The sequence below is a fragment of the Spermophilus citellus genome, assembly GCF_964194105.1.
Source record: "Spermophilus citellus genome assembly, chromosome: 10".
Taxonomy (NCBI): Eukaryota; Metazoa; Chordata; class Mammalia; order Rodentia; family Sciuridae; genus Spermophilus; species Spermophilus citellus.
In genome coordinates, this window is record NC_138197.1 from 30,636,380 (window position 1) to 30,661,889 (window position 25,510).

General features: G+C 41.3%; 1 protein-coding gene across 1 annotated transcript in view; it reads right to left on the minus strand.

Annotated features, from left to right (window-relative positions):
* Positions 1 to 25,510, minus strand: part of ANO2 (anoctamin 2) — a 347,356-nt gene that overhangs the window by 58,328 nt on the left and 263,518 nt on the right. The window contains exons 15-16 of the mRNA XM_081309365.1: positions 18,389 to 18,463; positions 7,798 to 7,993 (exon numbers count right to left, since the gene is read on the minus strand). Of these exons, the coding sequence (XP_081165491.1) occupies positions 7,798 to 7,993; positions 18,389 to 18,463 (271 nt within the window). The remainder of the gene's footprint in view (positions 1 to 7,797; positions 7,994 to 18,388; positions 18,464 to 25,510) is intronic.

Below are 25,510 nucleotides of genomic sequence, written 5' to 3' on the forward strand. Positions count from 1 at the left end.
AGGACATGCAGCATGGAGAGGCCATCTCAGCAGTGGTCCAGCTTTCTCTATGGGTCCAACTACAATGTGGTAGAGCAATGCAACCTGAAGGACCAAGAGCTGTTCACATCTCAGGTGGCTCCCTGTTCAAGTGTGGATGTTGGCCCCACCCCTTCTACTACCCAGCAAAAAACAGAATCTCGCTCCAATGGGTCAAAGGACCTGATTCTAAGGAAGAAGCTACTTATAGCGGTGAAGGGACAAGGAGAGAAAATGGTATCACTGGAATCCAAAGAGGACCAAGGAGGAGGACTCATCCTGCAGGAGCTGTGATTATGAAGGATTGCAGGTCTGCCAGAGATGTGGCAGAGTCAGGGAGAAGCAGGAAAGAGACACCCCAAATTCTCTAGCCAGGTGGAGAAGGAATCCAGGGAGAAGAGGTGGCAAACAGAGAATGACCACCATAGCTTCTTTCCTTCCTGGCTGGTCTAGGTCTCCAGGTTCTTAGCAAATTCAGAGGGAAGGAATATATGGGATGTCTTACTAAGAGGAGAGATGAATGCTTTAGTGATTAAGTGGAAAAATGAACGAGTTGTGTTCATAGCCATAGCTCATGTTGGGAAGGACTCCTGAGCAGTTATTCTGAACTATTGTAAGTAGCAGTGTTACTTAATAATGGTTTCAGCAAAATAGTATGAACTTCTCTACAATCATGGGCTGTATCCATGATTACATCTTTTTTTTTTAAATTATAACAGCCTCCTCTCAATAATTTGCACTGACATCATGGAGGGGCCTTCAGACAATGGTAGAATCCCCTGTCATTATACCCTTTCACGGCCTTCACAGATGGGGAAGCCTAGTCTCCTCACCCTGTTGCCTGAGGCCACCCAGTGAGTCAAGAGCTGGTGACAGAGAAAGAAGGGAAGGGAATATCATCCTGCAGACCTGAATCTCAGGCCAGATTTCAAATTCCCAGCACTCTAGGCATCCCACATAATGTCTCTCTCCAACCCATTCTCAGCCCCTTGCCCTGGACCTCTGCTCCTGGGCAGGCTCATTGCAACTTTCATACCCCTGTCCAGAGCCCTCAGTCCAATAAAGCCAAGATTTTCACCATGCAAAACTCCAAAAACACATTGTCTACATTTGATGGGAAATTAGACCCATCACCATACACTCCAAATGTTTTTTTTTTTTTTTAGAAAGTTTTGATGCCCTGACAGTCATTGGTGTCTTTGGTATTGATTTTTCCCCTTCCCTTTTCCTTTCTTCCCTCTCTTCTCTCCTTATACTAATATATTATAGCCTTTTGATGAGGGCAGCTTAAAATAGGAAGACATGTTTTACAATCAAGACTTCCTGATGGAAATTTCTTCAAAACTCCTTTCATTTTAAAAACTTAATAAAGCATGTGGAAACCCTAAACCTATGAACCCTTAATACCTACTTGTGCTTGCAAGCCTTTGAGGCAGGTGTCTGGACTCAGAGCATGTCCCCAGAGCCATCCTCCCAGAATGGGGCACCTGATCCACTCAGTTGTCACCATCCTCTGAGCCATCTGACCACCTTCATTCACATGTGGGTACATTGCATTTTAAATCTCCTGGGTCCTTTGCCATATTTTCTTTTATTTTCCCAATATATTTAAGATTTCCTGAGGAACAAGGACAGCTACTAGACAGTCAAGCATCAAAGCATCAGTAAGGACACTGAGGCCAGACTCACACTACTCACTACCTGTGACCTGGGGACTATTGTTTACCTCTCTTCTGTTGTCTCTCTGTGTCTCAGTCTCCTCATCTTCCGAATGGAAGTGTTAGGATTACTTACCCCATTGGGGTTGCTTTGAAGATTAAATATACAGATGGTCCCCAATTTATGCTGGTCCAACTGGCAATATTTCAACCTCATGATTGTGCCAAATCATACTCAGGAGAAACTATACATCAAGTTTTGAATTTTGATCTTTTCCAGGGCTCCACAAACCACTCAGTACTTTGCATACCATTTTAAAAGGAAGAGGAAGTGGAGGATCAGAAGGAGGAAAAGGAAGAGGAGGAGGAGGATGCCTATAAGGCAAGCCTTTGTCATTCTGATGATTCAATCTAGAAGCCTGCTGCTAGCCCACAGCCTCATCTCCTGCAAAATGGAGTAAGGACAGACCCCCTTCCAAACCAAGCATGACACAGGCCTTTGTTGGCCATGAGAGCCTGTAGTTTTCAGACAGCCTACTTCCAAATGTGCTGCTCAGAAGCCTCTTGCTTGAAATGCACAGGAGGCCCTTGAGTGCTGACCCAAAGGGGAAGCAAGCCTCAATATGGCCAGCTTGGTTTCTGCTTCCTGGTCTCATGCCTTGGCCTCCCACCACACCCAAGCCTGTCCTATTTGCTTATGGGTCTGGGATCCTGATGTCCTGTCCAGCTCTTGCTCGCTTCCTCCCCCAGGATTTGGATCTTTTCTCTATAACCACCACCTATCATCCCTCCAAAAATTGTAGTGGTTACTACAGACCACTAGGGATCAGGAAAGACCTCATTCTCCCCACTTCCTAGAATCCTTGCCCCTGTAGACACTAATTCCAATTACTGGTGTTTGCTGAAACTGGCTGCACACTCTGTACACTGGCAGCCTTAGTTGGCCAGGTTCCCTGTCTGACAAGGCTTCAGAGCTTCACCCATTTCCCCAGCCACCTCCAGTTTTTGCACAACCCCATTTCACCAGTGTTGAGCTGCTTCTGTATTATAGGGTGCTTTGCACCCAAGCTCATTACCACTGTCACAGTGGAAGCCAGGGAGAAAATGACAGTCCTTATCTACCACTGCTGAGTTGATTATTCACAAGGCATCTAACATTTTTTGTCTTTTGTCATAAATATTTGGGGCAAAGATGAACCTCCAATAGGCCTGATGCCTGCGCCCATGGAGGGATACTCCCAGAAAATTAGTCTTCATCACTCAGCCTTGTAGGAAACTCTTGAGAACTTGTTGGGGTTGTTTTCACCAGCTGTTTGCACCTGGTAAGTAAAGCACATTGTCATAGCCTCCTCAACTATCAGGAGATCTGGGGCAGGAAGCCAGATGGGTATTAACCCAGCGTGAGAATGGCAAAGCAAGCCCCTAAGCCTAGCAGACTTCTCATTCCATTAGGTGGCATTATTCACAGCTTTATGTCCCTGCAGGGGCCTGTGGCGACCCTGAAACCATACCTCGGCCTGCTAGTATACTGGGCACCTGCTTTGTATGATAATCTCTGCTAGTGTGAGTATTCTTTGACATCAAGGAAAGTTCAAATCCTCTGATCCCCCGTTGCATCTGTCAGTCACTATCCTATTGGGACAACTTTGCCATTGTCTTGTTCTTCTCAAAGTTTCCTCCAATCCTTATGCAGGCAAGCCGAGTCAAAAGTAGTGAACACTTGAACGCTCATGGCAGCCTCTACTGTGACTTACAGAATGCCTAACCTGTGGGCTTTCTTGAAAAAAAAATTCTTCTTGATTGCATGAGTGAAGAGAGAGATGCATTTTACCAAAAATTTCCACAAATATGTGCTAAGATCCACCATGAGCCAAATACTATAGGGCATATAAATAAATAAAAGACAAAGTCACTACCCTGAAGAGCCTTGCAGTCTGATGGGAGCAAGTGATAGAGACTTGTCTTGCTCACAGGATGGCCACAATCTTCCACACATGTTCCAACTGTTTCATCATTAGGCTGGTTCTAGCCAGTGAAATGTGATCAGAAGGTATGATGATGCTTCCAGGTGGAGGTATCTGATAGCCTCTATAGACCTTCAAGCTCTAGTTTCTCCACGGGCTCTATCAGTCTGAGTCACTGAGTGGCAGCAGGCACACTGGACATGTAGTGTGAGCAAGAACACACACTACTTTATATTATGTGGCCAATATTTGAAGACGATATATTACCCTAGCATGGCTTAGTCTATTCTAATACGGGAATACGTGAAAATATGAGCAATAAGATCCAACAGCACATGACCCCCTCCAAGTTTATTCCCACCTGTTGCCTTTGTCTTTGCTGCTCTGTCTTCCTTGAGTGCTCCTTCCTGATCCTTGTGTGGAAGTTTCCCCCCTGTCATTTGGGTCTCACCTACAAAGTTACCACCTTGAAGGCCCTTCCTGACCACCTGGTCCCATACGCAGGGCCCCATCACATCACACATTTCTTAGGCTCTGTGAAATATTCTTCTTTACTGAATTTCTCTTACCACAATGAAAACATCATTACAACAGTGTCTGGACTCTTATTATTGCTGTGTTCCCCAAATAGTGGCTGGCGCAAAGTAAGCACTCCATGAACAACTGATTGATGAACAAGTTGAATGAAAGATCTATGCTAGAGAAAAGGGAGGAAAATCATTGAGGGAGGAGTGCCCACAGAGAAGGAAGCTTTAAGTGCACTTTATAGAGAGGGTCGCCCAGGGTGGTGATAGCAGCTACAGCAGCATGAGCCAGGCCCAGGGGAGGGAGGTTAGAGAGTGGCCTGGAGTGACAATGAGTTGAGTGGGTTGGCTGGCGTGCAGGAGGACAGTGAGGGTAGGTGGTTGAGATCCTCAAATCCAGGTTTATATCTGTCATAGGAGCAAAGGACAGTGCTCTGGGAGACTGAATAGTGGTGATGTCCCCAAATCCACTGTTTAAGAAAGGATGACTGTGTGAGGATTTCCAAAATAGAGGCCCACAGAGAGAGGCTGAAGACAAAAGCATAGAGGTTTAGGATTCGAAATTGCCCAACAGGGTGGTGATTCATGGATAGAGGATGGAAAATCATTCATATGAAGAAAGGATCCGTAAAACTTGACCCAGAAAAGTTCCCTGCTGCCCAATGCTACACAATTGAGGGATGGGAAGAAAGAGGAACTCAAAGATTCTTCCACTGGATTCTTGAATTTAGTGATCTCCTACTATACAACAGTGCCTTTCTGAGTACTCTGGGAGTATCCAATGTAAGACAAACAAAAGCAACAACCCAAGACAACACCCACATGGTCCCTAAGCAGATACCCAATGTAACAACTCCATACAAATGGTGGGAAACTTACACCAAAATAGGATTAAAAGTATCTGCACGTTAAAGGCAGAATCTGAGTTTGAATCTTAGTAAAATTAGGACGTAATACTTCCCTTATAGGCTATAGTTTTTATGAAGACAAAATGGGCTAAAAGAAAAATTTTGTAGTTTAAAAACACATTTGAGTTTTGCTGCCACAAAGAACGAAAGAATGCCATCTCTTTTCCAGTGTGTAGATTGTTTTCTTTAATGGAGCATGGGGCATTGGCTTAACAAACTGAAGTATCCTAAACTTTTTGGGTGATTGGGAGAGTACTGATAGAAACAGCAGATACAGCTTCACAGAATAGAAATTGGTGTATGGCCACTTTGCTTATGATTTAAACAAAAGAGTTCAAGGCACAGGCTTGTACATGGGAGTGTTGGTTAAACTCTTGTTAATGAGTTTCTGATAGTTGATCAATCTCCATATCTCCCATCTTTACAACTTACTGGAACTGTGTAAGAAAACTCAAATAGAGGGTAAGAAGAAATTTCTACATCACTGACTTCCTGTTTCTCTTTTCCTCACTTCCTGTCCATGCACTCAGTAACCTCCCTTATATTAGGTCTTCCTGCCTTTCTCTATTCTATTGTTTTTATACCCTGGCCTGAGTAATTTTGCAAGCAATATTTCCAGCACATCATCTTCTTAGAAAACTCCTCAGTAGTATTGGATTGGGGCCAGGTATAGAGGACCAGGACATTTCTTTTTACTCCTGATATCCCTCCATGTGGAGAGGCATGGTCCCTCCACATGAAGGAATACCAGGAGTGAAAAGCTTGGCTTAGTTTGTCTCCCCACCTCACTCACTTCTCCTCTTCAGTGATAGAAAGTATGGAGGGTGACACTGGCATTCCTTGCCAGTCAGCTGTCTCTGCCCTTCCTTTGAAGCAAACTACCAGCAGAAAGCAAATGTCCTGTGATCTTCCCTGTGCAAAGACTGGTAAAGCTGCCTGTGCACCCTGTCCTGCTGTAGAAAGATAAATCTGTCAGGAATTTGGTACTAGGAAGCTTATCTGGCTTTCCTACAGAGGACTTCCTTCAATGCAGACTTTTTCCATTTTAAAGCTCCTATCTTGGCTTTAGTCTACTTCTGCCTTTGTTTTATTTCTCTCCTGGCTCAGTAATCAAACCAGGAGGATGGTACTCCTGCTCAGATTCACCTTTGAACTCCAGCAAATACTTCCTGAGCCTGGAACTTAAAGTTTTCCACTGAAAAATAAAGCCCGGTATTGGCCAACTCCCTGGGCCCAGTTTCCCACCCCTGGGTATGCCATGGGTCCCAGAGAGCCACCATCCTGGGATACTCTGGCTTCCTGGACATACATCATGCTCTTTTTCCTGTATGCTAAGCTTGGTTCTTTTGTTCCACTAGCATTAAGATCCGCCAAAATTCTCTTAGTGGTCCACGTGGCCCACATGCCACCTACCTCTCTGTGAACCCAAGGGATCAGAACTGTCCCTTTAGTGCCACACTTCCCTTTGTTTCCTCTTCCAGGAACCTTCCACTTCTCCTGCCCACTCCCTCCTTCCTACACACATGCCCACCCAACACTACTTTTCTGAGCTCTCCAGTTAGGTCCTTCTATCTCCAAGACTCCCCTAAGCGCCCTAAAGAATTACTAAGTATTCCTATAGACTACTATATAGTAAATTGCCAAACACACTGAATTAAATTTTTTTTTCTCAAGAATCTTAGAAGGAACATAGATCATATTTATAATTATGCAGATACTTAACGCAGAAAATACTTATAACTCTGTAGGTCAGACCTGCACTCCAGATGGTACACTGCCTAGACCCACATAGAAGTCAGACATCGGTGCTACCGTGTATAGTCTAAGAGGAAAGGCCATGCTGGGGAAAGTCACCAACATAGTAGCCTTCTGGAATTCTCTGGTCTTCTTGGGAAGGCTCTCTTGAGGAGTTTTATGGAGTGTCTAACTTCTGATTGGTCGGTGAATTAAAGACATTATACCATTCACTCCACTTCTCTATGAGGTGAGCAAGAGGCTGGGACTCCTAGCCCCTACAGTCAAAAAAGAAATCCCCAAATTCAAGAAAGGAAGGTGTATTCAGGCCACCCAGAGTACAATGAGGAAAGGGTCTCGACTCTCAGGCCTCCCCCATCTAATAAGTGCAAATGCCAATGTGTGGTGCTCAGGCAACAGCAGGTCGCAGCTCAAATGACATGTCTGCATGTTGAGGCCACTACATTTTTCTCACTGGTTTGAAGCTTGGGAAGTTTGATATGTCCCTTTGAAGTCTGCTCAGTGTCTGGGGAATGCATGGATTTTTCTGGGATAGATAAGACCCTCTTGGGCTCAAGTATCAGAAGGCTTTCCTCCACTTTATTAATGCTGCTGGGAAAACGAGGAGAACTAAACTCTATAATTTTCAACAGAAAGCGTTGAATCTACCTTGCTCGAAAGAATAGACCCCATGGATTATCCTTAGGGGATAGTGAGTTCCCTGTCCCATGAGGCAATCAACATGGGCCACAGGACTATCAATCAAGCATGCTACAGGAAGGATTCCCATCTTTAGGGAAAGCCCTTTGGTGAGCCCTATAAGAACACAGCTTTTGCCCTTCTGCATTCTTCTAATTAAAATGCACTGTGCAAAGCATCCTGTTCCCATCCCTTTTGAGATTTGGAGTCATTATTACTGGACACCTTCCACACATTGGATTGATCATATTCAAGTACTTCCAACACAAACACAGGATTGGCGACACAGTACCAATTTTGGTGAGCCACTTGGCCACAGCACCATAGATCTCGTCCAGGATGAGGATGACCACGAGGTTGATGATGACTGCTGTTGCTGTCACTGTCACCCGGACATTGGAGCGTGTGGCTTTGTTGAGAGACAGAGCAGCTGCAGTTGTGATCCGATACACAATGACCCCAAAGACAATGGAGAATGTCAGGGCAATCTGTTAATGGCAAACAGGAAGAGACACACATCAGCAAGCAATTCTTGAGCACCTACTATTTGTTCAGTTTAGAATACTGTCTGCTACATAAGGTGTTATTAAACTGCAATCCTTCAGTGAACAATAAAGGATCTGCAAACCCACCAAATCCTTATGCAGAATCCTGAGTGTAGGTATATTTTCCAGGGGAGAATATCTTTAGTTTTAAAGCAGATTCTGAACAATCTAAAATACACACACACACATGCATACACGTATACACACACACAAATCTGGAGGAAAACTGTGCAGTGTACAACACACCCTGTAATTTCTTTCATTAAGTATGTTTCAATTGACTATATTATTGTTCACTTTTGAACAATAATAAATAATATTTAAGAATGCATTAAGTGCTAAATAAAGAGCATAGCTGCTGAAAGAACTCAGAGTACAGGGGACCAAGCAGATCTGGTGGGCCAGGGAGTATTTATAGAGGAAGTGGGATTTGAGCTGGACCATCCATGAAATAAAATAGGAAGCCACAGAAAAAGGTGTTTGAGCTGCAAAGGGATGAGCTATGGCTTGTTGTGTTACTCAAAAGAGAAAAAAAGGGGGGAAATAAATCAGGAGTGATATTTTCAAACTCAGTCCTCAGGATGATTTCTCTATCAGGTGACTTAAAATGGGAGTGGCATATTTTTCACTTGGTACGTAAATCTCTCGCTGCTGTGTTCCAAAAGGAAATGTACCAGCCACTTGACCTCCAAGTCCCCTATTTCCTATTTCTAGAACTAAGAATAATAAGGGACTCTTCTAGACCTACATCAGCCCAAGAGCCCCACTCCTTTCCTATATCCCCACTCTCCTTCCTCTCCCCATCACAACCAAGGACGGACCATTTACAGGATGCTGTGAGAAGAAAGTGCCCTGGGTAAGCCTTTCTGAGAGCACAGAGGGAGGAAAGGCAACTGCTAGGTACATCCTGTGCTCAGAGTGATTCTAATTTGCTTCAGTCTCTTGAAGCCTTTTTTTTAAGCATTTTTTCTGCAAATGAGGCTGTGGGGTTCTAGGGAACAGGGGAGAGTGGCACTGGCTATGAAGGCTAAATGGGAAAAGTAGGGGGAGAAAAGGGCAGGTATAAGTTTCTGAAAGCAGAACCTATGCTGGACTACATGTTCTGGAGGGAGGGAAGAAGGAGAGGAGGGGCTGAGGCTTGGGCAGGGCTTCACAGGCAGTGTGAATGACACTCTGGTAGGCTGGAAATGGGTTGCAGATGTGTCCAGATATAGACACCTTCAGAGCTCCAGGGAGTGTTGGCGATGCTGAAACTGGGGGTACTGGTGGCAGACTCAGCTTTTTATCCTGTTGTTATGCTTTATAAATATTAGTATATGCCCTGTGGACCATGGTGTGAGAAAGAAGCCCTTGCTAAGAGAGGCAGGAAGGTAGTGTTCTCTGGGTAAAATGTGTGTATGTGTGTGTGTGTGTATGTGTAGGGGAGGATAGATGGGGAAAACACTTTGTGGGAGGCCTGACTTAGGGTTCAGGGTGGGGGTGGGAACAACAGAGACACCAGCCTGCAGGACGAAGGAGGGATGACTACCATGTGAGTGGGAAAACCTGGACATGACATCACCCTGCTCCAACAATGTAGACATTTCACTTCCTGCTCCTCTGGGATTGTCACCGCCAGACAGTAAGGGCCTGGAAAATGTGGTGTGAGATTCTTTTCCCCCAAAATCACTTTTGCAGTGAAGACCAGTGATGGAAGTATTGATGAAGCAGTGGAGGTCAGGTCATTGAGGAGTGTGTGTGTGTGTGTGTGCACTCATGCATGCACGATTGGGTGAACGACGGAAGAAAAAAAAATAGCAAAAGCATCCTTTGCTTTAGGGTTTTGGGGGAGGGACATGGGGGACCCCAAGGGGAGGAGATGGGCTGTTGGGCTTCTCTGAAAGGCCTGGCTGCTAGAGTCGGGAGCAGAACACCCTTCCTTGCCACTCAAAGTGTGGTCCAGTTCAGTTACACCAGCTCGAGCTGATAGAGATGGAAAATCTCATATACAACTCCAGGCCTACTGACTTGCAATCTGCATTTTCACAAGATCCCTATTCGGGTCCAAAAGCACCTCTGTGCTCACTTTCGGAAGCCCTCTTCATCCCTAGCCTCTCTTTCCCTGTATCCCTATCTCCAACACCCTCTCTCCAGTCTCTGATTATTCTTTGCAGCCTTATTTTCTCTGGTCTTTGTTTTCTATCCCTTGAAAAAATCAGGTTCTGAACCTCTCCTTTGCTATTTCCAAGAGCATCTCTAGCTTCTACAGTTTTCAAGCTGGGAAAACTTGAAGAGCACCAACTCAGTCCTGTGATCATTTTGCAGACCAAGAAGCAGGCATGGCAAAGGGAAGGGATTTGCTCAAAGCCACTGGTATGGCTCTACTCCTAGTCTCCTGGATTGTGGTAGGAATTAAAGAATTTTAACATTTAGGAATCATTCTCATATAGGCTTTTGCGGGAAACCATCTGTAAATTACATGAGGATCTTCTCTCAGTATGGTAGCTAGGGAGATTTAGGTTTGGCATTTCGAACTATCGGTGGCTCTCCCATGGGCAATACATTATCCAATGCGTGTAAACTTTATATCCGCTCTGCTAGGAAGATCCCTCATCGTAGCTCTGGAGATGGGAGTAGTAACCTGTTGGGAACTGGACAGGCCACCTTTAACCTTTTTTGGAGAAGAACATTCCATGGAAGGCCTTTGATGTTTCCTGATATAAATAAAGCAGGCGCAGGCTCCATTTTGCCATAGTCTAGAAGCTCAATCCATCTGATCGGCTTGCCCGTCCTGTCCCCGCTTTTGAAACTACTTTCTGTGTTCTGTGGTCTTTTTCACCACTCTATTTTTCTTAGCTTTTATTTCTCAACCAGCCCATTCCACCGAGGGGAACCCCATTTCCACCACCAGCATGGGACGTGGGTGAGAGGCTTTGGTCTTGTACAAAAGGAAACTGAGGTCCAAGAAGCAACAATCTAATTGATCTAAGGCCTAGAGGGGACATGGCAGAGCTGAGATGCTAAGGGTGCCTTCCTGATGTCATTATTCGATGCACATCTTCCCCTGCACTAATCACTACAATGGCCATGCAAGATATGCTTTTTATAAATGAGATCTAATGATGATCCAGCCCTGCTCTATAGTTCCTAAGTCTACAATCCCACCCTGATATTAAAACTCAGGTCTTCTGGCAAAATCCAATACCATGTCCATTACTTGTGTCTGTATGATATAATTAACTTCATTTATTAAATATAACAATTTTTATCATCTATTATGTAAACCACTGCACTGGGTATATTATTGCATGTTTGTGATCAGTCTCCCATAACTATATTGAAAGAAAATTGGTTTGGGGTCACATTCTATGGCTTATGCCATTTCAGTGTGGAGGCAGCTTGGCAAAAATTTACTGACTCTCAGCTATGGGTGACCTGGTCACCTTGCATATGATCACATTAGCATAGTTCCTGTGGCCTTTTGTGTTTTAATCCCATAACTTGATCTCTGGGGCATAAAAAATGGTACTGCAATGTTAAATCAGGCTACAGATCCCAGAGTACTATCTGACACTACAAAAAAGGAAGAAGAAATAGCTTTGTCCCTACACTCCAGGACTTCCGCTCTGAAGCAAAGTTGAGAAATCATTGCACACATACAACAGGGTAACCCTAGTAAGTAGCTAATCAGTCACAGGCCTCACTTGGTTCATGAGCTTCTGGTAAGCTTTCAGCCGAGAGTAGAACAGTCAGAGGAAACCTTGTGGAAAAAAGTTTAAGATAGATTCCTATGGGAAAGACTTAGAGGAAAGAATAAGGAAGAGGAAGAACTTTCCAGAAAAGAGAGGAGAAGCATGCAGAAATGCATAAGGCAGAAGCAATCTCTGCTGATCCAGTGGGAGATTGTCCAACCTAGGATACAATGCAGTAGTCTAGTGGCTCAAAAAACAAAAAACAAAACCAAACAAAAAGCCTCAACACACACACACATACACAAACACACACAAACACACACACACACACACATCATGGCTTTATCACTGACATAATAAGTTTCACCTGACATCCGCTTAAATAATTTGTTTATCTCTCAGTCATTCATTCTAACACATGTCTGAAGCACTTCCTATCTGCCAATCACAGTAATAAGTGTCAGTAAAAAAAAATTATAAGAAGAAATACAAATGTTCAATGAACATATGAAAAAATGCTCAATATCATTAGCCACCAGGGAAATGGAAATCAAAACCACAATGAGATACTATCTCACTCCATTTACAACAGCTATTGTCAAAAAGACAAAAAATAATAAAAGTTGGCAAGATTGTACAGAAAAAAAAGAGCTCATACATTGTTGGCAGAAATGTAAATCAGTACAGACGCTATTGAAAACAATATGGAGGTTCATATAAAAAAAGTTAAAATAGAACTACCATATGTTTCACCTATCCCACTCCTGAGTATATATCCAAATGAAATGAAGTTGGCATACAAGAAATACCTACATGCCCATGTTTATTATAGCACTATTCACAATGGCTAAGCTATGGAATTAGCCTAGGTGCTCATCAGCAGATGAATAGGTAAAGAAAATGTGGTATGTATACATAATGGAGTATTATCCAGCCATAAAGAAGAATGAAATCCTGTTATTTACAGCAACATGGATGGAACTAGAGAATGCTGTGTTAAAAAAAAATATGCCAGACATAGGAAAACAAGCATCACATATTCTCTCTCATATGTGGAAACTATTTTTAAAAGAGTCAATCTGAAAGCAGAAGAGATATTACTAGAGAATGGGAAGGGAGGAGAGCTGGGTGAGAGTGGAAGAAGTGTGGTTGAATAAGATCAATGCATGCTTTATGCATGTCTGGAAATACCACATGGACTCCCATTAATATGTGTAACCAATGTGTTAATAAAAATTTTACAACAGAAATTATTCCCTTTGTGTAGTTGATCTTCTAGTGGGAAAAGACAGACAATAACCACATAGATAGATAAAATATACAATAACTCTGGTGTGATAAAAACTGTGGGGACAAATGAGTTAAACAGGAATATGGGGATAGTGTGCAATTTAAATAGGGTTGTTGAGAAAGGCCAAGGTGAGAAGGGGACCTCTCATCAAGCACCTGAAGGAAGGAATGAGAGGGAAGGTGTTGAGGCAGATGGTGGCTGGTACAGAGTGAGCAAGGAGAGAGCCGGGTAGGAGATGGGTGGGCAGGAGGAGAGGTCAGCCCTGTGCTTTGGCTTCCGTACTTCAGGAAATGAGAAAGTTTTAAGCAGAGGAGTGATAGGATTTGAATTAAGTTTTAAAAAATAAAACTCAGTGTGCTGATGATCTGTAAGGGGTAGTGCAAAATCAGGGAGTTGATGTAAGGTGCTATTGCAGCCATCCAGGCAAGGGAGTAGGAGTAGGTTTCCAATGGTGGCTCCCCAGCCCACAGGTGTAAGTAAATGATCATATTGGGCATGAGGGGACAGCTCAGGCTGTAGGAGAAGGATATGGCCTCTGACAATCCCCCACCTTATAAAGAGAAGTAAAGTAGAAGGAAGGGAACCAGAGGAGGGAAGCAGAGAGGGAAAGGGAAAGTACTGCAAAATAAAATTGACCAGATTATATTGTCACTGTGTGCATGCATAAGTATGTAACCATGAAGCCCACTATTATGTATAATTTTTAACAATTAAAAATAATAACAAAAAGAGAAAACAAAGAGTTAATTCAAAAAAGGAGAAAGAAAAAAACCTCATAACTCAAGAAGATTGGAAAAGAAAGAGAATTCTCTTTGTTCAAGCCGTCTTCCAACATGACAGGGCAAATGAAATGGCAAAGGGCTTTTCTTTGCTCTTGTCACCCCATAAAAATTGCACCCAACTGGCATACAGCACCTCTAAATCTCTCCTAGTGGCTGTGGTCCTGCCATCTTCTGCCAAGGAGCAGTCACAAATGGTAGAGGAAGGAAGGAGATGGGAGATACTCATCTTTATTGGTCTTTATTGAAGTAGGTGCTCTGGGTAGACCATCATTTCCTGACAAAATATTATTCTTTCCTAACCACCACCCTAGCTCCTTGATTTCATGCTCCACATCTTGTTTAGGATAACTGCAAGCTCCTCTTTTTGTTCCTCCTTTTTGTTTCTAGAAGACTGAGCTTTTTAAAAAAAAACATAAAGAAACAAGGGAAAGATAGTACCAAAAAAGAATTTTTAGCTGGGCACAGAGGCACATGCCTGTCATCCCAGCAGCTCAGGAGGCTGAGAGAGGAGGATTCTAAGTTCAAGGCCAGATTCAGCAACTTAGCAAGGCCTAAAGCAACTTGGTGAGACTTAAAAATAAAAAGGGCCAGGGATGTGGCTCAGTGATAAAGTGCCTCTGGATTCAACCCTTAGTAGCAAAACATTAAAAAAATTAATAAAAATTTAATAGGTAGGGAACCACATAATTTATTGTACAACTTGGATTATTATCCAACCTAGATTACTTCTGAAAGCAAAAAAAAAAAAAAAAAAAAGAGGTACTATAAAAATTGTCCCAGGTCAGTAAGCTTAGACCAGGCTTGAGGACTGGACTTTCAAAGGCTGATCCAGAGGGGGTTACCTGCTTCCCCTGCAATCTTACACTTCACTCCCAGCCCCCACTCACACATCCTGGGCTCAGCACTGCTCATGGCAGATGGGGAACCCCAAACATGGCATGATGATCAGTTAGTTCTTGGTTCTGAAACATAATCTTGCATTTATCTCAAGATTAGGAGTTGAGTGGGTTGAAAATGGGTTTTGTTTTGTTTTTTAAAAGGCAATCACATATTATTTCTAAACAACACACACACAAAATTCCCATCCTCAGTCTAGCTTTAGAAGATCTCTATCAAAGTAAAAAAGAAAAAAAGAAAGAAACTTTCAAGATGATCCAGCATTGACCTGGTTTTCAGCATTTGTCAGATGGTGGTCAGTGATTTATTTGTTGATGAGCTGAAGATGATGGTACAAGGTCTTTTCCCAGACAATAGATAAGCTAGTTTCAGTCTCTTCTTCCTTGGCTTCTCAGTTACATGTGATGCAATGCATTGCCCTCCTCTTGATACACTTTCTTGACCCCTAGCTCTCTCCTAGCTATTCCTTTTCAATCTTCTTTCTGGCCTCTTCTTCGTGTGTTCCCAAACTATAACATTGAACTTTTTCTTTCCTATTTACCTCACTCCCCTGGTGATCTCATGCAATTTCTTGCCTTTAAATACCATCCATAACCTATTATGTCTCCAGCCTGGATGAGAAGCTGAGCTCTAGAGTCAGATCCATTCATGAGAACAACTCTAGAATTTCTCTCCATCCCAGTAAGTGATACGTGCAGCCTTTTTATTAGTTAAAGATAGAAGCATAGAGCCATGCTCCATTTCTCTGCATTTTATATAACAAGATCAAATTCTTTCAGGTCCACTTTTGAAATGGAACCAGCACCTGACCACTTTTCACTATCTCCCCAGCCTGGGCCACCATACTTATTGAATTATTGCAATAGCTTCCCATGCAATCTCCCTCTTCTTAACTGTGCTTTCCTAACATCATTTCTCACTACAGCAGAATGACCTTTCTGATGTCAGAATGGGTCACTCCTCTACAAAACCTCCTGCTGGGGTTCCCATCTCAATTAGGTAAGCCGAGTCCTTGCTGTGGCCTGTGGGGCCCATGCCTTGGCTCCCTATGATCTCTCTGACCACATTCCTTCCACCTCTCCCTTTCTCTAGGGTACTCTGCTCCAGCCACACTCTAGCCACTGCTTGCTGTTCCTCTATACACCAAACTCCACCTCTCCCCTCACTTTGCTTAGAATGTTCCCCTAGAATTCCCATGTGACTGGCTCTTTCCCCTCATCCAGATCCCTGATAAAAATCTCTTTACTGAGAACTTCCCTGACCAACCTATTTAATACATGCATATTGTGTATTTTTAAATTTTATTGTGAACATATGGACAAATTCCTTTTACACATACACATGCACACACGGCTGAATGAACAAAGAAAACTCCAATACAACCCAGATCAACAGCCAGCATCTCTGCATGCCCTCCTTCCTATTCCCTGGTACCCAATGCCCACTTTCACTAGCTTCTCTTTGTGGCAATCATTTCCTTGCTTACCTTTATAGTTCTGTCACTTGGGTATGTACCCTTAAACAACAGAGTTAGGATTGTTTCTTTCTGGACTTTGATTAGAATCAAACCACATTTATTCTTCTGTTTTGGTTTCTTTCACCCATGTTGCCATTAGTTTGCTCAATTCCGTGACTATGTAGGACTTAATTGTATAAATATACCTCGATTTGTTTATCCATTCTAGTGGGGATAGGCATTTGGATTATTTCCAGTTTGGGGTTATTATAAACAGTGCTTCCATAGACATTTTTTTTTGTACATGTATTTTGCTGTGCATGCAAATAAGTTTTTCCAGGGCATATACCCAGGAGTGGAATTTCAGGCCATAAATTTCAGTTTTACTAGATAATGCCAGCCTATTTCTAAAGTGTCTTTTGTTAGAAATTTCCACTCCCACCAGCAGTGTATAAAAGTTTCTTTTGATCTATATCTTTTCCAACACTTGTTATTGACAGTCTTTTTAATGGCATATTATCTGTTGGGTACATGTGGTATTTTACTGTGGTTTAAATTAGAATTTCCATGATTACTAATGAGATTGCATACTCTTTTCTAGATTTATTGGCCATTTGAATTTCCTCTCTTACGAAGTACCTATTTTTCCAGTTTTTAATTGCACTGTCTTTTTCATTGGTTTATGATTCTTCATACGTTTTGAGGCTAATTCTTTGCATTACACTGTTGTGAAATATTCTTCCACTTTAAAACAGTCACAGTCCCTGATTTCTATCTTCTTCATTCCTATAAAACCAGCAAAACCAAAGGCTAAGTTTGCCTAGATGGGAAATTGTCCTTAAGGTAAAATCAGTATTAGGGCCAAGGTTTATTTCCTTGGTTCCTATTTCCATTTGAATTTCAACCTAGTGTTATTACTATCCTGCCAGCCTTTCAAGGCTTTAAGAAGATTGGAAAATACTTTTATCCAAACTTTTTCATCAATTATGGCAAAATGAGATGTTACAAACCCCACCTCTACTAGAGATGGAAGTCTGTTTTACTTATTGTCTATAAACTCCTTAAGGAAGAAATTGTTTATTGCTTTATTCGGTGACTAATAATAATGCCAAGCACATAGTTGCATGCTTTAAGTATTTCTTGAATGAATGGATAAACTCTTGGATAGCAATATGCATATTGTAGGAGGCTTTGAGAGCTAAATTAAACTTTATATCATTTCAGCTTAATACACTGCAACTCACCACATATTCTTGAATATATTCTATATGCTTTATACTTAGGCAACGAGAAGACAACAAATTTAGCTGCTAAGCTTTGACAACTCTGCACTTCATCTGCAAAATGAGAAGCTGAATTAGATGGTGTCTAAGCTTCCTTCACTTCTTAAATGCCTGGGATTAGGATGTGGCTCCTGTCTTCTATAATCAAGATGGTAAAAATAATCGCCATTATAATCTCAAACCAGGGTCAGAGTTATCTCTGGCCAGTGGGCCCATAAAATTATGATGCTTTTCCAATCCTAATTTTTGGAATAAGTTATTCCTCTTCCACCCTGCAACTACTGTGTATTCCAGCTTAGAAATACTCTGGGACAGGTGTGTCTGTGACTCTAACTTGCTCCTTTGATGTTCAGCTTTCCTGAGGTCTTGCAGCTTAAGTTACTGTTGTCTTACCCATCTTGGCTCCTAAGAATGAACTCCTCCCGCTGATCTGATTTGAACAGGAATCAAAGACTCCTCCCTCCCTCAGCTGTCCCTGACATAGCTGAGATTACCCAGGTCTTGAAAAAATGAGTTGCCAAACTCTACGGTAGAATACAGGGAAATCAACTCAGCATCTCTAGGGACACTGTTACATCAGACTTAGAGTCCTAGCTGACTATCTCCTTTGGCTTCTGGGTACTGGTCCATTCCACAAATCACAGTCCAAACAGGCTGCCACAGTTCTGCAGCCTGAGCCTTCGAAGCAGCATTACCCCTCCACATTCTCAGTCTGAGGACATGGGAAGGCACTCTCTAACAACCCTCTCTATGGAAGTTCCAACTTCAAACATGTGTGGTCAATGGCCTCACTATTTTCTAAGATCCTGCTTCTCTATGCAGGACTGTGGCTTCACCTTTACCCGCCCCTCATTATTGCTATAACATAAGAGAATAAAATACCCACAGCGTTCACATAACAGGATACACACACACACACACACACAGTCATAGCCACATGGTCCCTCAAGGGAATTACCATGAACAAGATGGAGGCAAAGTTCATCAAGTAACCTGGGAACCGATCTTTCCAAGTCAGTTTATCTTCATCATCCTGGGAAGAAACAGAAGAGTAGAGACAATCAGAAGTCACAAATAACATACTTTGTTCTTAATTTTTTTATACATCATTAATCATTTGTCACTCTGTACAGATATTTTTCTAGTCACAGATGCCTTACCTTCTATGTCAACAAAGGCCCTCCTAATTTTTGTGGTTTCTAGATGAGCTGACATAGCCCAGAAAATGATACTGAGATGAAGACAAGATTTTATTTCACCCTTACTCTGGTCTCAAGTTCTAGTGTAATCACTCATCAACTGTGTGATGTTGGTCATGTGTCTTTATATTTCTGACCCTCTCTCTCTTCATCTGTAAAGTGGGCACAGTAGTTACACCTGCCCTGTCTTCTGCACTGGATGGTTTTATTTATTTGTTTTCATGAATCAAGAAAAGAAATAGACAAGGGCAGATGCAACCCAATCACAAAGCAGCATTCTCTAAATAGATTATCCTCTAAATAAAATATCAACCACTGACCTCAGTTCTAATAACTATATGAATTAGCCACAATTTTTATTCTTTATAAAAGCCTGTATATAGTATCATTTTTTTATTCTCCAAAGCAACTGTTTTATCTCTTTGTGTCAAATGCAAACACTTTGAGACACAGGTTAAGCTGAGCCATTCCACAGATGTGATTAAGAACTCTACGTTTTCCCCTGGTACAGTTCACCCAGGCTGCTCTCCTGGGATAAACATATTACCCACCAGAGACCTCTTTCAGCATATTCTGAAGACCCACCCTTCTTTAGTTGGGGGATGCCAACAGGCATGAATCATAAAAAGTTCTGTTGTATAATTGTGGTATACTTAGGGTCCAGGCGCTTGCTCCCGCTGAGCTACAATTCTGTAAAATTAGAACCAAGACAGCTGTCCTGACTACCACCCGTGATTGTTGTGAAGATCTTCTGAAGCCACATTTATGAAGGTGCAAAGCACACTGTACCAGCAGGTCGGCATCTGCAGGGAGTCTGAGACAAATTCAGCAAGGGAGGGCTCCTGGCCCCCTGCTCTGTTTTCTCTTCTCTCTCCACTGGTACTTTGGAACACACCTGATCTGGCTCTAGCAACAGTGCCATCTAGCCTTTGAAAGCCTGTACTGTAAACTAAGGACCTTGGCCTAAAAGACTCCTTTCTCAAATCCTCTGTGTGCCCGCTCCTTATAGACTTTGGAGGCAGGCACAATGAGGAGACAGAATAAAGACTGTATGGTCACTAGCCCCAGAGTCTCACAGGCTAACAAAATAGAGAAGGCACCAGCATACCCCAAAGGCAAGAATCAGTCAGCTTGGAAGCGAGGGTTGTCTTGGGAGGGAGCAGATGGGGACCTGAAGAAAGAAATGGTCTCATTGCATGTCTGGAACCAAGCATAGAGTTTTGTTGGCTTAATAAATGGACTAGAAAGTATTAAGGTTGAAGTCATTTAGTAATTAGTATATTGACTTACAGATATGTAAACAAATCATATACTTAGATTTGCATAACTAGGGGTCACTGGACCCTTAGTCCCATAGATTGTTGCATCAGATGGTGAGAACAAGGAAACTATGGTGGTGACCATTCTAAATAGAGGGGAGCATAATCCTATTAGAAATAATTCTATTTCTAATGGGGTTGGAAAAGGACTCACTCATAATCTTCTAACTTAGATCAGATATCAAAAAGAAGGGAATTTCCTTCATTTTCCTTCAGTATTAATTCTTAGTGTCACTCGTTGCTTTCCTGATGTTTCACTCTGGTGTTTTCCTTTAAGGTATCTCGGAAGCATTTTCCTTTAAGATATCGACAAGGAAAACTGAAGATAGGCTGGTGACTGACGACATCAGTGGGGATTCTGAAGACCCCGAGGGGCTCTCACCGAGGCCTCCCTAATTATGATCAAGGTCTTGGTGAATGAGTCTGGATTTAGTTCCACTCAATCAACACGGTCTGAGCATTTCGATAGACCAGGCTGTGGGCTAGATTCTGAAGACACAGTGAGGAAAGGGCTCAGCCTGCCCAGGAGGAGCTCAGAGACCAGCAAGAACACAAGGAAAAGGGCCCGAAAGCTAAATCTGATCAGGAAACTGGCATGACTATTTTGAATACCAAGGAGAAAAAAAATTAAAAAGCAACTGAATTGGAGGGTCTCTCAAAGCAACTATGTTGAAAAATACTCATTTTGATGTACATATTCTAGTATTTGTTGAAAAATCCTTGTTATGTTTACAGTGATTAGCTTTCTTTTTTCTTTCTTTCTTTTCTTTTTTCTTTTTTTTTTTTGGAAGGCAGAGCTTCCAACATACACACAGTGCTCACACATCGAGATACTATCCAAACACTAGAAGCTAAGAGAAAACTCAAAGATTACAGACTGCATTCCAGCTCCCGAAATTACTAGTAAAGGGAACAGTGAAGAAAGCAGTTTTTACTCATAATAATCTGGCTGTAACAATGAAAACCAATTAAAACTCCCCAGTCACCAGTACATTGAAGATGTGAATATTTATGGCAAAATACCCTTAACTTAAGTTCGTTCTTCCTAAAAGTCACATCACCAACATATGGGACAACAGAAAGGGAACTTTCTTGGAAGCAGACATATCTCGTTCTGAACTCTTAGAGCTAATACTTACTAGGAAAATGAGGTTAAGAGATTCTTAGAACCTGTTTCTTTATCCGTCAAATAATTATATTCCTTTTCTATAAAATATGTAAACTAGTTGTATCCATTACACTAAATGACCATGTGTTTTAAGTTAGTCAACCTATGGAGAGGGCCAAGAGAATGCAAGCGTGCAGAGGTAAAAACTCTGAGCATCTTCCTCTCCTTCTAAGAGATGACAGGACTAGGCGTATTGCTTAGTGGTAGAGCGCTCACCTAGTATGCTCAAGGCCCAGGGGTCGATCCCTAGCACCAAAACAATAAATAAAATGTGGATCACATGAGTGAATGCACATGAGAGAGCTTTGTAAACTGCAAGGCTTATACAAAAGTAAGGTCTCATCAACTTCATGATTATATTAAAAGCAGGTGATTATGAAGCACTTAGCTAATGTCACCATTGTTCAGGCATGAGCCTGGCTGTTGTCTGTGCTTATTTCTTTGTTTCTGCTGTCTGTGTCTATGTCCCTGCATTATGGGTCCTGCTTATAAGTCTCCAAGCAGCAGGTAGCACAATAATATTCACAATAAAACCACACAAGTAAGTGCCCCTTTCAGCAAACTGAAAACGTAGAAACAAAATCAATGAAAAGGCAGTAGGTGAGAATATTATCTACACAAATCCCTTGGAGAAAAATGATTTTGAAAAGTGGCAATTATCCCTAAGATTATTTGTCTTTCCATTTTTAATTAAAGAATACTTTACAGATATGTAGTCAAATTAACCTTTGCAAGTGTGAAGTTTTGCAAATTTTGATAAATATATAGTCATATAAACATAACAACACTGAAGACATAGAACAATTCTAATACTTCCCAATATACTCCCCATGCGGCTTTCTAGTCTATCTCCTACCCAGTTCCCAGAACCTACCAAGATCTGTTTTATGTCCCTCTTGTTTGCCTTTTCTAAAATTTTATATAAGTGTATCCATGCAGTATGTAGCCTGTTTTGAGTCTGTCTTCTCTGACTTAGAGCAGTGCACTTGAAATTCATCCATGTTGTTTTATAGCTCAGTAGTTCATTCCCTTTTATTGGAGAATAGCACAGATTTCACTGTATGGATGTACTTTAGTTCATTTATCCATTTATTACACAAGGGAATGTTTGTATTGTTTCCAGATTTTAGCAATTACAAATAAAGCTATTCTAAGTATTATCGTACCAGTTTTTGGGCAAATATAGGCTTTAATTTCACTTAGGCAAATATCAGCTAATGGAATTGCTGGGTCATACAATAAGTGCATGTTTGACTTTGTAAGAAACTGCCAGAATCTTTTCCAAAGTAGTTGTGCAATTTTGCATTTCCATAAATAGTGTATGTTAGTTTCTTTCTCTACTTTATTTCTTTAAATGAATATCATTATAGAATAGTTTTAAAGAAAAACTTCAACAATACAGGGAGACCCTATACTCTGCACTCAGTTTCTTCTACAAACACAGAATACTTTTCAAGACTATATTGTATACTAACAAAAGTTCACATTTCACTTGTATTTCCTTAGTTTTTACCTAATGTCCATTGTATGTTTCAGGATTGCATCCAGGATGACACATTTAGTCTCCAACACTCTTTAGGCTTCTATAGACTGTGGAACTTTCTCAGACTGTCCTTATGGTTGATGACCTTATGATGAACTTATCAGTTTTGAGATGTACTGGTCAAATTTTTTGTAGAATAACCCTCAATATAAACCCATTTGACTTTTTTTTTTGCATGATTAGACTGAAGTTTTGGACTCGAGGGAGGAAGACCATAGAGGTAAAGGACCACTTTCATGGGGCTAGGTGTGTAGCTCTGTGGTAGAGTGCTTGTCTCGCACATTTAAGGCCCTGGGTTGATCACTAATACTGATTTTAAAAAAGAAAAAACTCATCTCTAGCAATTAGAGAAAGGCAAATCAAAACTACTCTGAGATTTCATCTCACTCCACTCAGAATGGCAGCTAGTAAGAATACAAACAACAATAAGTGTTGGTGAGGACGTGGAGAGAAAGGCACACTTGTACATTGCTGGTGGGACTGCAAATTGGTATGACAATATGGAAAGCAATATGGAGATTCCTTGGAAAACTTGGAATGAAACCACAATTTGACCCAGCTATCCCACTCCTTGGTTTATACACAAAGGATTTAAAAACAGCATACTATAGTAACGCAGCCACATCAATGTTTATAGCAGCATAATTCACAATAGCTAAATTGTGGAATCAACCTAGATACCCTTCAGTAGATTAATAGTTAAATAAACTGTGATATATTTACACATTAGACTATTACTCAGCATTAAAAGAGAATAAAATCATGGAATTTGCAGGTAAATGGACAGAGTTGGAGAATATTATGCAAAGTGAAGTAAGCCAATCCCAAAAAACTAAACTCTGAATGTTTTCTCTGATATGAGGATGCTGATCCATAATGGGGATGGGAGGAGCATGGGAGGAATGGAGGAACTTTAGAGAGGACAAAGGGGAGAAAGGGGAAGGGAAGGAGTGGGGGGCAGGTAGGAAAGATGGTGGAATGAGATAGACATCATTACCCCAAGTACATGTATGAAGACACGAATGGTGTGACTCTACTTTTTGTACAACCAAAGACATGAAAAATTGTGCTCTATATGTGTATTATGAATTGAAATGCAGTCTTCTGTCATGTAAAACAAATTAGAATAAATAAACAAAATTTTAAAAGACAACTTCCATTCACATCATATCTCATATCAAAGGGTATAGGTTATGATGTAACCATCATTGATGATATTACCCTTGACTTCCTGGTAGAGGTAGGGTTTGTTGCATTTCTCTATTTTAATGTTTCTTTTTCCCCTTCTATTTTCTATACTTTACTCTTCAAAAGGAAGTCACCATTTGCCGTATTTAAAGGGTGGGGAGTTACACTCCACATTTTTGAGGGCCCAGGATCTACAGATACCTCTAGGTTTTCAATTAAGATTTTTATATTTTGAATATACTTAAGCCAGGCTGTAGAGAAGAGATGCTCAATCACACTAATGTTAAGCTGACACAGATGACTTCAAACACTAAAATAAAAAGAACAAAGATGATAAATGCCAAGTGATAGTAAACATTGTGCTAGGCAAAGAACTGAGTTGGGCTTCAATGAAAACAGACTGTAATCCTTTTTCTTCTGGGAAGCCTACAAGGGGCAGGAAGCCAAGCGGCAGCAGCATTACTAGCAGCATCATCCCCTACCTGACTGCCTCCAGTTAAGAACGCAAATGGGGTCAACCTGGTTTTATTAGAATGTTCACACATTCAACTTATTTGTGAACAATTATTTGGGAGCAATGTCACAGAGAAGGAAAAATGAATAAATTTAGAAATGCAATACTTGGGCCTCATTTCCTCTGTCACCTTATGAGTTCAATTTCTCTGAGCCTTCATAGCTTCATCTATAATGGGACAACTGGTAAACCTGTCCTATTAAGCACTCAAAGGAGAATATCATACATGTGACAGTTCTTAGAAAATTATCAGTTCTTTTTAGAGAGAAATGTGAGATATATTACTTCTGCATTCATTGAACATCAAAACATGCACAAAATGTTGTGTTAACATTAAGTACTGGAGATATATAAAATAGCTCACACTGTTTTCCCTTAAGGAATATCTTAACTAGTAGAAGAAATGAGAGAGATGAACACAAATTGTGACAAGATATGACACATGCAAAGTATCACAGAAACAGAAGAGAGAGAGATACTACCAGCCTAGGGGTATAAGAGAAGACTCCAAGATGAGAGGACATTTTCCTTGTGATTAAATAATGATGTGAAGTTTCAAAGTTTGACTTTTTTCTCCTAAACATCAAACTCAGATCAGTAGAAGAAAGAGAAAAAGGTATGAAAGGAAGGGAGGGAGGGGGGAAATGCTGAGGAGTGAAATTGACCAAATTACGTTGTTACATTGTGTGCATGTATGAATACGTAGCAACAAATCACACATTAAATACAACTATAATGCACCAATAAAAATGTGGAAAAGAACAAAAAGAATGATGTGACTTTTCCAAGACAAAAGGAGGGATGGGGGTATTCTAGAGAAAGTACCAGGTATAAAAGCACTGAAATATCAGAACATATGGTATCATCAAACGGTTCACTATAACAAGAAGAAAGGGTGTGGATGTTATCAGGGTTTTAGGTGGAGAAGAAAGTTGACTCAAGTGCCTGGCAATGCACAATGCATTTCTCACCATGATATAAAAGAACAAAAATCAGAACAGAATGATTCTTTCAGCTGGCAGATAATGGACCATCTAATGCAAGACTGGCTGGGGTCTTAGGAAACAAATAATCCATTCCCTCATTTTTCAGATCAGTCCTGAGGTACAAGGGAAGAAGTGATGCTCCCGTGGTTAGCCAGCTACTTAC